The sequence below is a fragment of the Cyclopterus lumpus genome, chromosome 4 (assembly GCF_009769545.1).
Source record: "Cyclopterus lumpus isolate fCycLum1 chromosome 4, fCycLum1.pri, whole genome shotgun sequence".
Lineage (NCBI taxonomy): Eukaryota > Metazoa > Chordata > Actinopteri > Perciformes > Cyclopteridae > Cyclopterus > Cyclopterus lumpus.
In genome coordinates this window covers 20031531-20045828 of record NC_046969.1, presented here as the reverse complement: position 1 = coordinate 20045828, position 14298 = coordinate 20031531, and the positions used below count along the sequence as shown (strand labels likewise).

The 14298-nt window shown below is 42.4% G+C and overlaps 1 protein-coding gene across 1 annotated transcript; it reads left to right on the top strand.

Annotated features, from left to right (window-relative positions):
- Window positions 1–9156: 9156 nt before the first annotated feature.
- Window positions 9157–13692, top strand: LOC117729407 (tropomyosin alpha-1 chain-like). Its single transcript, XM_034530418.1, has 3 exons — window positions 9157–9457; window positions 11046–11171; window positions 13603–13692. The coding sequence occupies exons 1-3, from the start codon at window positions 9344–9346 to the stop codon at window positions 13690–13692; spliced, it is 330 nt and encodes a 109-aa protein (XP_034386309.1). The 5' UTR covers window positions 9157–9343.
- The last annotated feature ends 606 nt before the right edge of the window (window positions 13693–14298 follow it).

Below are 14298 nucleotides of genomic sequence, written 5' to 3'. Positions count from 1 at the left end.
TTTTGGATGAGGTGCTGGTGTATGAGAGAGTGAAGTTCAGCCAAGAGGCAGTTACAGTAAGACTGGTGTCTGGAAAAGGAGCTTGATTACAACTAACAGAACAGCTGTTTGATTTGATCCATTTCATGTGAGATTTAACAGCAGCGTTCTCACACAGTCGTCACTTTGTTCTGCTCGGCTTCCTTTTCGTTTCATTTCTAATCCAGGAAGGGTGTCGATCACTCATACAGTGACCTTTGACCTCTAATGACCATGTTGGCAGCGGTAGCGCGTCTGGGTTCACATAGCCGGGCTCTGCTGGCAGCTATCAGAAGAACGGTTGCAGGATAACGTCATGCATTCTTCCTGCAATGGGCCCTGAAGTGTGGCACCCAGATAACCTTGTTGCTTTGTTAAACTGCTAACAGCTTTGTCCTTGGATACTCCCCTTTTAGAAAGACATGAGGTCTATTTTAACACCGTGTACATAAAGTACATTCAAAGAGGCATATTTCTTATGCACAATCTTATGGAGTTTGTGGCATGTAATTTGCTTTTAAAGCGGCACTAATCAATGTTTTTATATGAACAATGGGTCAATGTGTATGGTGTGAAAGGGTGGCTCGCAGTGACAAACCGACAGATAATTATTACCCAACTCTGCAGTTCCCCCCAGCTCTATGGAGCTTTATAGCCTGTTTTAGCTAATTGTTTTGGTTTTTACGGCCCTCAGCTTTACGGTCTGCTCTCCAGCCACAGCGGGCAGCAGTTTATTTTTTTGTTGTGAAAAGCACCAAACAGCAGATACAGTTAGCATGCTAGTGACAGGCTGGTGAAGATAGTGGAGCTATTAGCAGCTAAAGAAAGAGATTTTCTTCAGGAGTTGGTGAAGATCAAAACAGAGCTAAAAGGGGACTTAATATAGAATTCATCAGATCATTTGTTAGATCAATCTGTGTTACATTTCTTGGGAATTTTTAAAACCAAAAGAAAAAAATTTGCCATACCACCTTTTCTGGCCATATTATGTGTTAGTGCAAGTTAACATTCATTAATTGATGATCCATTAGGTATTTACAAATCAAATGAACTCATAGTGACCTGATGATTTCTCAATAGTGAGCAACATAACTTCATGATACAGAACATACTACAGGTTTAATGGAGTAAATCATCATGGCTTAGGCATTATATAAACGTGTGTTTGATCCCTTATTATAACATGCACATTTTGTGGTGAAGCTACAGAGAAACATATGTATTGAGTTATAATGAGATCTGAGGTAATTCAGAATACAATATTATTACAGTTTTTAATAGGCTTCCTTTTCCATTTCATCATACCAGGTGTCAAGTAAGATATGTATTTTCCATTTATTTCACTTTTCTCCACCCCTCTGTCTACTGTATATTTACCCTCCTCTCCTTCCTCTCTTTCTGTCAGCCCCTCTCGCATGAATGAGTGTGATGAGGTGATAAACAATGTGAATAACTGGTGTAAGACAGGCTCTCATTACAGCCATTCAACCACAGGGATCTTTATTTACACATCCTCTGTGAGCAATGTCAAAAGAGGCAAATGTTGGGCCAGATAAGAACAGGCAAGATGATGCACCACCAATGCAAGGACACACGCACACACACACACACACACACACACACACACACACACACACACACACACACACACACACACAGTGTTTGGTGGTGGCGAAGCCAATAAAGGGAACTGAGGGTTGACTTAACATGTTGCCATGCCCTCGTTAGGGCGCACAATGAAGTCTGTCGGGGAAACACACACAGGTCTTATTTCAATCCAACAATTACCAGAGGCCGGTTTTTTATTCAAATATTTACAGAGATTACCAACTTTTACCAGCGGCCCCGCTCTTCTTTCTGTGTCAACCTGCCAATCGTAACCCGTCAACGAAAACAAAAATGGCCATGAGAACAGCTTCATTATCTCTAATACACATTCAGCCCGGTGTTGAAACAAGGTATGGACCTGGTGGCGAAGTGTTTCTTCAGGCACCGGTGAGACATGAAATCCGATCTAGGAGGTTCACTTTGAGTAACATACCGATGAATTTAAAGCATTCGCAGACGCACAGAGGTTTATAATGCTCAAGATTTTACAACTGGAAAATTATCACAGTGGCAGTTAGTTTCTCTTTTTTTGCAGCAGCAGCAATTGCGATGTAAACAGCCGACGCCATTCACGTTATAAAGTAATGCACCAGGAATGTGTACAAGTACATGATTGGCCAACGCTGTGCCTCACGTCATCTCATCCTCAGGGGGTCGTGAATGTCTGAGGAGAGGTCAGTGAATCACCACAGGCAGTAGGCTTCACACACTGAGAACCATGATCGACTGCTCAAAAATACATGAAAAGCCATCAAACAGTAGTTGAGATGTATCAGTCTGGACTTCAGACCGACGTCGCCTTCACTACAGCCATGCTGCTGAAACTTCTCTCTGGCCTTTGTCCGCAAAAACAACATCAGGAGTGTTATAGATGTCACGGAACAGGTCACGAGAGATATGAAAGCTTCCTGGCATTACATGTGAATGGTTCTACATAATTACATCTTTTGGTAACACAGCAGTGGCAATTAAATCAACAATACAGTCATGTCATGTGCTCAAACTGTATAAAACTAACACTTATGCTGATTGTAATGAACCAAAAGACAAAAACCTTGTGCAATTCTCTTGATAATACACAACAATTTCCACTCATGGCTTTTGTGCATACACATCTTTTGTTTACAGTTGCTTTAAATTGCAGATAATTTTCCCATGTGGAGGAAATGCATGGGGTCTGTTTCCCACACTCCTCTCCACTTAATTTGACTCACTGGATGTTTCTCATGCAGCAGGTCACCGGCTTTGCCATAAAGATTCAGCCATGACCAGAACTAAAATGTGCCTTCGGTCATAAATTATCTGATAGTGAAAGGTTATGAAAATGTGAGTTATAGCCAACCACATTACATGTAAATGACTGCATTCATTATGTAAAATTCCATTACAAAATGAAAGAAAGTTCTGTTTTATTTAAAATTTTTTTAATTTTTGTTCTGTTTAACTTTTCATAAAGTCTGTCTCTACTCACAGGCTTCCATCCTGCTTTCCACTGCTCTCTCTGTAGCTTTAAATGTGACTATATCTTCGCCCTATTCCCCAGTGAGAAGGTTTTTGGGGAGTTTTTTACCTTAAAAGGCCATGTGGAGTGGAGCGCTGGTTTCCTGTGGGAGGGCTTTCCCCTCACTGACTCTGGAGCTGGAGGCCTGGCCCATCCTCATCCTCTCTCACCCTGACGGCTTTTGTCACTCCCACTCCCACTTAAACACACACACACACACACACACACACACACACACACACACACACACTTCTTACACTCCCAGCGAAGTGGTGAAATCCAGCTACAGCCAGATGTGTGTGTATGAGTTTGTGTTTGTGTGTGTGTGTGTGTGTGTGTGTGTGTGTGTGTGTGTGTGTGCTGTCCACGCTGACCTCCTTACTTAACAGGAGGTGAACACACGGTCAAGCAGGAACATTCGGTAATGAGAGGGACAAAGAGGGAAGACAACAGGCAAGAGACGGAAGTGAGAAAGAGAGGAAAAGAGTGTCAGGAATTAAAGTGTGGGAGGAGACAGGAAGAAAGTGAAATGCATTACGATTCAGGGTGTGCAGTGGTGATAATGAACGCAACTTTATGGGACTGCAGATCATTTGAGGTTGAAGCCTCTGAGCGAAAGCCTCACTTCCCTGCATCCTCTGCCTCAACAGCCGGCTTGTCAGTTGTCAGTCAGTCAGATAGTGAAAAGTAAGAGGGGCAATGTCCTTATAAGGTCAGTGCTGAAGCCCAATCTGCACTGGTGAACTGGAGGCCAGAGCTACAGCTGCTGGTGTGTCACCACCATGTCAGCATGAAGTCATAACTATCACATAATGTACCCAGTCTGACTTTCTCTATCTATTTATTTTTGTCTGCGACTACAAACCCAGCTTCCTTTTCAGAGGTATTCTATCAGCAGGTTTCTTGTTCTGTCTGTCTCACTTTAAATTCAAATAAAAGCAAGAGTAAAATTAAGTGAAAAAGATTTAGTAATACCCACCAGAATTACATAGCAGGCAATGTAGCGTAGTGGTTCTCAATTATTATTATTTTTCAGCCAAGAACCCCTTTATGGGGACCCCCTTTATGTTCCCAGAGCTAAAGAGTTATAGATTTGTGAGAATAGATTGTAATATTTGAACTATTGTATGGTTTAAAAATGTTTTTGTTGAACAATGCCTATTTGATGTCATTCGTGAATGAGTCTTGAAAGGTCCCACTTGTGTTATTCAGAGGAAGTAGTTGCATAATCAGACATTCACAGATAGTTTGTCATAGTATATTGTGTAAAAAAACACTTTCATTGATCTCCATGATTGGGTAAATGTTACAAGACTAAACGAGACCATATATTTCACAAACATGGTTGTTTCAGGGTCACTCAAACAAAAATCGTAAAATGGGATCCATCAGACCTGCGACTCAATTTAGGTCACAGCGTATTTGTAATCAAGTAAAGAGGCATGCAGCAAAATACGTGATGCTTTCTGATCTCCCCACTCCACATGACTTACTGCATTCAGATTCCTGTTTATGCTCCGTGATTAAATTCTCACCATCTCAACCTGATCTTCAGGTTTTGGTCTCCAGGTGTCCCAACAGCACTTCTTTGTCAGCACGCTGACTTATTGTGCATTGATTATAAACTCATGAGCGGTGGAAGAAAAATAATTAAGACCAATCAAAAACCTGACAAACTGGCTCTTTTGACTAAGATTCACATTTAAATAGTGCACAACAACACATTGATGAGGACATTTCATTCACTTCATTGCACAGATGCACATTTTCTGATGATATGATTATGAGGAGACGTAAGAGACATTGTGAAACAGTGCGCCCTCTGACATCACTTTATGACATCACTGTACTTGCCCTGAACAAAGTGTTCAGACATGCAATCTCACTTCTGATTGGTTCGCTATGATCCAAACAGCTGTGAAATGTGTGTCACCAGTGTCCAGGTAGTGTGCTGTCTAGGTGAGTAACGACGTATATTTTCTGCCCCGAGGACATAGGAGTTCACTCATGCACCCACACAAAGAGGGCCTCAGGATCTTCAATTGTGCTAAAACCATGATGGTTTTCTATTTAGCTTTCAGGACACCAGTCCAGAGAGTTCTCCAGCTCTGCCCCTTCCTCATCCTCTCAAATATGATGCATTTTCCATCATGAATCCAAAGCATAAACTTTATTTGGCTTAACATTCATTTCCCAAATATCTTTGTCTTCTTGGCCCCTCCGCAGCATTTCTGTGGCAGAGTAGGTTGGAGAAAGCATGCTTGGAACATCAGGAGAGGATATTGGAGACACTAAATTAGGCTCTTGAACTACTCAGTGAGCGGCTGGGTGGAACTGTGTGCAGGAGACCTCCAGCTGCAGACTCACAAATCAGAGCAGGAGACTGCTGCTCACATTCAGGACAGAGGGGATGCTTCACTGGCAACAGATTTAACAGGTTTAATAGAATCCCACTGGGATCACTATTAAGAAACCACTATTTTACATCCCGTGCTGTAAAACATGCACAGAGGACACTTCACTTGTGTTCATGTTGTGATGCAATTGTGTCCATAAAATGAAGAGGTTAATAATGTTACACCCAGACATTCTTTTAGTTTTTCTGTTTAGGGATGACAGTGTTGGTCTGTATGTTGATCGCTCCCCCATTTTGGTCCAGACTATTGGATGCATTCATGCCATGACATTTTGTTCATTTCCTGGTCCCCAGAGAAGGAAACCGAATGATTTACCCCTGATTTTTCCTCAAGCCCAACTATGAAGTTGACCTCTTTGCTTTTGAGGCAATTGTAATGATAAATATGAAATGGATCGCTATGAAATTTGAAAACAATCTGACATGAAGCAGCCTCAGCCAGTTTCATCCAAATGTATGAATCGGATTTAATATTTGTAGGCAAAACAATCCATTGCTGCGGTTTAGTTCATTCCTACCTGAAACTGTACAAAACCGTACACAACTCTTTGAATGATGATTGTGTGTCACACTACCTTGAAGGCATTGTTCTGTTTGCACTGTGAAGCAGGTTGAAGCCACAACAGCCTCCAGAAGGCAAGCAACAACAAAGCCTTGAGATGCTGCCAGAGACCAAGCAACAGTTGATTATGTTGTTCTGTGCAGATCGCCTGACCAGAAAAGTGTAGCTAGATGGATGATTATGTGATATTTCTCTCTTCGTGTATTTTTTTTAATGCGCTCTCACCTGCTCCACAGAAGGAGGGACTGTAACTCACATCAGTGGCTGAAAACTGTGCAGTTTCAGCAGGATTTGTCTTTGCACTGTACAACACATTTACTCCTAATACAACCTTATTGAGAAATGTCTTTAAGATATTGTCCATTTACTTCATTCAGGCTTTTCTTTCTGAATGCATTGAGGGCAAAGAGAGCAGATGCTTTAAATCAAAACCCGAGTTGTATGATGGATTGAAGTGGGAATTAGAGGTAGTGAAAAGGTCTGCCATCCACTAGTCATAACTGATCTTTGTGAACAATACCATGTTATGCAATACACTCTTTGCATCTGTATCAGTAAAGCCTGTAATACTTAAAAACATATGTCTTAGAATGAGAACAAATATGGATTTATTGTAGGTGTTGATGATATGATGCACTGGCATTTTGCTCAAAACTGAACTGAATGGGCCTGAACACACATGGAAGAAGTTTGCCTCCAGGGCTTTCTGCCAGAGAGGGTTTATTTGAGCCCAAACCATAATCTTTTCCTAAACCTTACCAAGAAGGTTTGTTGTCTTAAAAGATTCCTGGCAGAAAGCCCTCAAGGTAGACCTTTCGCATGAGCGTTTGGAACGGGCGGACTGCTTGACCCCAGTATTGCTACTTGCAGCTTTCCGGAGATCCGCTCATGCAAACTACTCCCCACAGCACTTCCTTGGGTCCTATAAGCGATACACCTGCGATGACACTTGTGTCCCTCAACACGACTAGAGTATATGCTTTGGTGCAAAAGTTCACACAGACATTTTATGACCTAAATTAAGTCAACGCCTGTCAATAGGAGTCCCCGCCCAATACGCTACATAGGGCATTTTATTGGGTCCTCAGCAATATATCCGCCAAGTGTGAAGGCCATTTCATGCATATATCTTTATGAATGCAATTAAATGAGTGAGCAGAACTACAAATCACACCACTGGTATAGTATAATGGGAGAAGTTGTAAAGTGTCTGTGATGCACTACTTGTTACATACATCCTCAGTATACTAAAACTGTTTCTTCGTGTCAGTCCCACACAGACAGTTGGTTTACCAGCTATCTGAGCAATGACCTTTATTTTTTACTTGGTGAGACTGGTGAGGTAATCCCTCATTCGTTGCTCTGCCATTTCCCTTTGCCAAGGGCTTGGGGGTGTAAGAATTAAGAATTGAGAGCAGCTTGGGGCCTTTCCTCTCTTGGCCAATCAGGATGTGACAAACCCTTTTTAAGGGCTTATTGGGGTGAGTAATTGCACATAGCTGAAAGATTAGGCCTCTATGTTTTTGTAGCCAGGCAAACTTCCTGATTATAGGTTCAAACTTGGCCTTACAACATAAGTTTTGTGAAGTTAATATTTATGTGTCACTGAACTAGAAGCGGTTGTACCACACACACACACACACACACACACACACACACACACACACACACACACACACACACACACACACTTATTTTAACATTGAGAGTTGGAACTGCCAGGTTAACTGTCACATAGCACAACTAAAACAGAGCTAATGTTAGCTTGCTAACTATGACCTGTTTATTGAAGAGTAAAGGAAGTAATGCTAATTGAATGAAGCTCCAGATGTTTAGCTTATTGCAACTGTTGGTGTTACCGATTACCGATTAAGACGTTTCTTCAGTTTTAATGGTGAAATTCTCTCCTTTGAAATGAGCTAGTAGGTCATACGAAGTTAGTGACCGATTTACAGTAGCATGGTGCGAGCCAGTCCTGGGAATAAGTGTGTCTCTCTGTACTTGTGGGCATGTATTCATAACAATGGATCTCCTCCTTTAAGGACCATCCATTTCTCTGCATATTCTCTCTGTGAATGTGAGCAACCGTGGACACTGGTCTCCATTGTTCACATAAACTCTGATTCTCAGTCTGCTTTTCATCCCTCACTCATCCAACTCAAATAGTATGTGCACAGAGCTCAGGGCTCAAATTTCAGACTGTGTTTCACAACCTCTCACAAGTTTTTCCTCCCCTGCTGCCCATGATGATGATTACATTTGAAATAACCAAACAGGAGCGGTCTGAATTTCATCACGTTGTCATAAAGCCCAAACAGCTCAGTGGTACCATGACAGAGGCAAACTTTTGGAGGATGTGAAAGTGTGTACCATCGCACTGCTTCACAGCGTGCTTCAACGTAGCGAAACAAACTAATCTCTGTACAGGTAGATTTACTTGACATAACAGTGGACTTTGGCAGGGCCACACCTTCAGCTTTAATGCCGAAATATTATTATTATTAGTGTTTACAGCAAGGAAACTCTTTCTCCCTCTGTTATCTCTCAAACTCTCCCTCCCTCTACTTTGCATTGTACTCTCTCCCTCTCTCATCCTCTAATATACACACTGTTAAAGGCCCTGAGTGTGAGACGCTTTGTGCCAGCCGACTCTTTATCCATTGACAGGTTAAATGTGGACACAGGACCTGCGTTTCTCTCCGGTCTGAACTGCCGCTCTCACTGAAAACACAACAACCCAAATAAGGAGATCAACCACGTTGTGAAGAAGCAAGACCAATCCTTAGGAAGACCTTGGACGGGTGGTTTGATAGGGTGGAGTATGTGTCCGAGAGAGTGATAGTCAGGGAGTGGAAGCAGAGTGGTGAGTGAAGGAGAGATGGATGGAGAGGATGGAGAGAAAGGATGAAACGAGGGAGGGAGGGGTGAGATCATGGCTGGATCACCCCCTCCATGGCAGGAGGGGGTGATCAGAGACTGGAGGCAGGTTCTCTCGCAGTTTAAATAACTACCCATATAGGGCTCAACTCTCCATCTGCCTCACAGCTCTTTCTGCCTCCTTCCTACTTTCTCCCCCCTTCTGTCTCTCTCTCTCTTTCTCTCGTTCTCTGCCGCCTTGTTGGACTCCAGCTCTCTCCAACACTGCACGTAAGACAGAATCGCAACACAACCGGAGATCAGAGCTTTTTGAAGCTGCGTTTTCCCATCTCAGAGAGGGAAATCCACCCAAGCAGCCACCATGGAGGCCATCAAGAAGAAGATGCAGATGCTGAAGCTGGACAAGGAGAACGCCATAGACCGGGCCGAGCAGGCAGAGACGGACAAGAAGGCAGCAGAGGAAAAGTGCAAGCAGGTGGGAATGAAAGAGGACATACAAAAAGTGACGCAAGGGTCAGGGATGCTGTTTTAATGAAATATTACCATTACAGTTATGGATTAGGATACCTGCCAACAAGCAAAGGAATAATTGAATCTTATAATAATGTTCATCTTTTTGCTTTTGGTTGATGAACTGCAAAACCTATTTGTAAAAATGAAGTGCTTCAGACCTGGCATTGCATACTTCAGGTTTTCCCTTAAGACTGTCTTCTTTTATCCTGTTCTTTAACTACTCATCATACCAGACAATCCTTCAATGGAATTTTCTGTAAACACATTTCACGTTTTTCTATACTCTATTCCTCACAGCTAAATTACTGTTTTATCGCCGTATCACACCTAAAAGATATTTGAAAATAACCCATTTTTGTTGTCATTGCTCAGAGACTGGATTCAAAATGGTTTTGTAGGTTGTGGAAACCCAAATACCTCTTTAAAAGGCCAGGCAGCACTGCCATAAGCTTTCAGAACCATGAAGTTTCCATTTTCTGTTACGTAATCATGTCCATCATTTCCAGCTAAAATGCATCACCTAATATGAAGAACACATCCACACATCCCAAAATAGAAACACATACTTTTGATAACCAGGGCTGATTTCTTTGCAGTTGCTTATGGGTAAAAAAAAAAAAAAACTCAGTCACCACAACCACCCAAACAGATATACTGACAGAAATCCGTAGGAACTAAATGTAACACAAATAGGTCACTATTAATGCTGTTTACAGTGAGGCTGAAAGTAAGCTCATTAAATCCCCCGTATGGTGGTTTTGGCCACTTCAGGTGATGAGACCACCCAGAATCAGGATTTGGTCTCTTGAGAGGAAAAAGTGAGTCCAGCTCCCTCCGGGACCATTTTTAAGAGAGTTTACGGAGCGTCTGTGTGCTATAAAGCTTTTTTTTTGACAGGTGTATCCAACACAGGAGACAACACACACACATGAGAATCTTTCAAATGGACACAGGCGGACACACATATGGGACATCGAACACACACAGACTTATTAGGCCCATAGTCCCGGGCGTCTGTGTGTTCTCACTGATAACAGCTGTATTTTTAGACACCAGGAGAGAATGAGTGTGGAATTCAGTAGGATTATCTGAAGTACTTCATGGGTCCTTCAGAGGAGGGGGCTGGTTGGGGGGAACACTTAACCCTGTGAGTGTGTACATGTGTGTGTTGGAGAGAGTGAGAGAGAGAGAGAGAGAGAAAGAATTTGGCTTTGCATACCTGGTTATGTCATTTGAGACTGATAGTAAACCATTACAATTTAAATGTTACCAAACATAATTTAAAAAAACACAAGTTGACTCTCAAATCAGCCGCTGCTGCTTTCCTACTGAATTCAAACACATTGGTCTAATGATGTCCCATTAGACTGAATCGTTATTTAGGCCCAGTATAAATGTCATATCAACAGGCTGTTTTAATTGGGGACATTTTGGGGAGGGGGAGAGTTGTGAATGGGGTTGGATAACAAAGGAAAAGAGTAGAATTTGGATAAAGACACACTGAGCTGAGAAGGTGTACTGAACTGGACTAACAGCCTCTCCTGTTGTAGCTGGAGGATGAGCTGATGGACCTCCAGAAGAAGATGAAGCAGACAGAGGACGAACTGGACAAATTCTCAGAGGGCCTGAAAGATGCTCAGGAGAAACTGGAACTGTCTGAGAAGACAGCGGCAGACGTGAGTGAAGGGTCACACACTCATACTGTGCACACGCACACACAGGGAGGTCAGGGTCAACTGAGTTTCACTTCACTTGAGTGAAAATGTGAAATGCCATTCATTTAATAATACTAATAATGATACTGACCTATTAATTCCTTAGCAAGAATAAATATTAACAAGAGGCTTCTGCCATTATTAGCTTTTTCTGACTTTGACAGACGCTCACGTTACCATGGCACCGCTGAGCCCATCTTTCCACAGCTGGATGGTTCTAAGCCAGCACCAGCTGTGGGTTTACTTTGATCCACAGTGAATGGTTTGGAGCACTTCAGAGACTGTCACATTCCTGTCCAGCCACTCCTGAAAGATGAGCACATAGATAAACTGTAACCGTAATCCCCTCACACACACACACACACGCACACACACACACACGGTTCCAGGTGTCTGTGTGTTCTTACTGAACCAAGAGCAGAAAGGTTAACAGACAAACTTCCTGTTTTTCTGTTTATGTAGATTTAGTAGTTTATGTACTGTACATGCAGACTTTGCTATAATGAAAACCGCATGACAGAAATATTAGTTGTTGCTTTTTGTGTGTTGCTTTTTACTGTTATATGTCATTTGATTATCACTACAGACACACTTTACATCTCATATGTTGTAGATGTTGGAATACAAGCACACTTACAGCTATTTGACGTACTTGTACTTTACTATTCCATGCTACTGCCTACATCTATATTTCAAAAGGAAATATTACACTTTTTTACTGAACACATGTGGTCAGCTTATAAGATATGATGTTTTTATGTTTTATCGATTAAACTACCCAACAGTACATAACGTGGTTAAATCTCCCAGCTACAGTAATATGCTGATTATACATTATTGCATCAGTAATAGTAATCCAGTTATACAACAATCCTTTTTAGTATTTTGCCTCAAGTGACGCTTAAAGCCATTTATCAAATTCTGTTTTTTTCTTTACATTTAGTACTCCCCAACACTGGATATCCTTTTTAAGTAAACCGTTTAATGCTCAAATTGTACCTGTAATAGAGTATTTTTACACTACTTGTGTTACTTTTGCTTAAAGTCAAATCTCTGAATCCTTTATGAATCTAGAATCATCCTAACAAGACGACTGAGACTTCTTCATCGGACCCAAACCAACTCTCACATTCATGAGATGTTTTTGTATACGCAAATGATTAATTTCAGTAAATGTAGCGGAACATTGGAGTTGTCAGTTTTCCTGTGGCCAATAAGCTGCAATCTGGGAAGAAAGATCATATTTTAGATGGTTGGCAACACCGCAAACCACAGCGCTGTAGATCTGTCAGTGGTGGTTGCTCTGGCATTTTAGTGTGTGTGTGTGTGTGTGTGTGTGTGTGTGTGTGTGTGTGAAAGAGAGAGAGGGAGAGAGAGAGAGGGGAACTCAAGCATAAGACAAAGTCCATATTAGGGAGTCAGTTATGTTTAAGATAAGGATAAAATACCGATCCAATACCAGTTAAGCAGTGATTCTAACAAGATTACGAAGCTAACCGTGCAGGGAGAAGCTTTGTGAAAACAAAAACCCTGCCAGCTGCCACCAAGATGTGGTATTGTTTGAGCCTTGTGGAGGATATCCCAGGGAAATGCAGTGTTGTACTACGAACAAAGAGAAGGGAAGTGTCCGACATACAGACACAGAGACCGAGGCTGGATGATCCTCACGCAGTGATCAAATGAACTCTGAAGAGCTCCGAGCAGCCTCACATGCAAAGTGGGTCGAGTGGGCCCCTGGAAAAAGTAGTTGTTGAGGTTGTGGAGTGAGCCGGACTAGGTGTAGCTTCCACTTCTACGTTTTGTTAAAAATAGATGTTTAGCATGTTCACAGTGATGTCCTATACCCACAGCACCATTTCCAGCTCGTAAAGCCGCCGTGCTCCACCTCCATGAATGCCGCTGCACATGTCACTTATTAGAGGCAGCAGTCAAGTCATTACACATCTCAATTCACACAGAGAGCGCGGCCCGATGGGAAACCTGGAGGGGGGCTGGGAAAGTAGAACGGAGAGCCAAAGACCTCCACAAGCAAGCGGTTGTGATTCGTGAAAAAAATTGTCCCTGCACCATTGACTGGCGGTGCTGATATTTAGGTCATGACAGCTCACCGTCAGCGGAAAGCAACCAGACAGAGAGTCGGCCTTTAGGAGAGATCACAAGCTTACGGTTGCGAGAGCCAGAGAGGGAGGCGCCATGGACAGTAGTTTGAATACAGGTATTGATAACAGCAATCACAGAGGCAACAGTTACAGTTTTAGGGGGAAACTGGACTGTGGGGGCGGCCGGGCAGAGAAAGCAGAGAGCAGGGAGGGGGGCTCTGGTATGTGAGGAATGCAGCTAAGGCAAACAAAAAGCCCCACACTCCTGTGTCTAATGAAATCAATGCTCCCAGCTTTTCCGGACGCGAGGGGGCAAATCAGACAGAGGGAGGCTCAATCAACAGATGCAGATTGATCGAGAGGGATTTTCTTCTTCACCGTGAACAGCGTGGTCTGAATTGTGAGCCGGAGCTGAACCGAAGCGGGCGTAGATCCGCTGGCCTAGTTGCTCGTCCAGCCGGCGTGTTTGCTCACAAGAGCGATCGTGTGAACGGGGAACAGAGAGGGTAAACACATGAAGGATGTGGCATAAATGTGATTTACACCCACACAATGAACATCGCCTCCTAGCAGGCAGGTGGTGGATGATGTTTGTTTGCATACTCCTTCAAGACAATCAGCCACACGGTTCCTCAAAAATAGAAACATTTATGATGTCACCTATATTTGATTGTGCATGATAGTTTACGTAATATGTTTTCTGTATTATATACACCGCGTGGTTAGTTTTCTGCATGTTGTATCCGATGTTCCGTCCTTTCACTTTTCATAATTTTACAAGCATGTCCTAAATTCTGGCTTACTGAAAAATAGATCAGATTTAGTTATCATTATTAGGTATTTATTTCAACCATAACTGATATTGACTGAACTGTATCGGGAATTGTAAAAATGATCCACAAGATATTTAGAATAACGTAACGGTGCAACCATAAACTTGGGTTTTAATATTCCACTGAATGTAAGTATAAACAAATCATATCACTAAA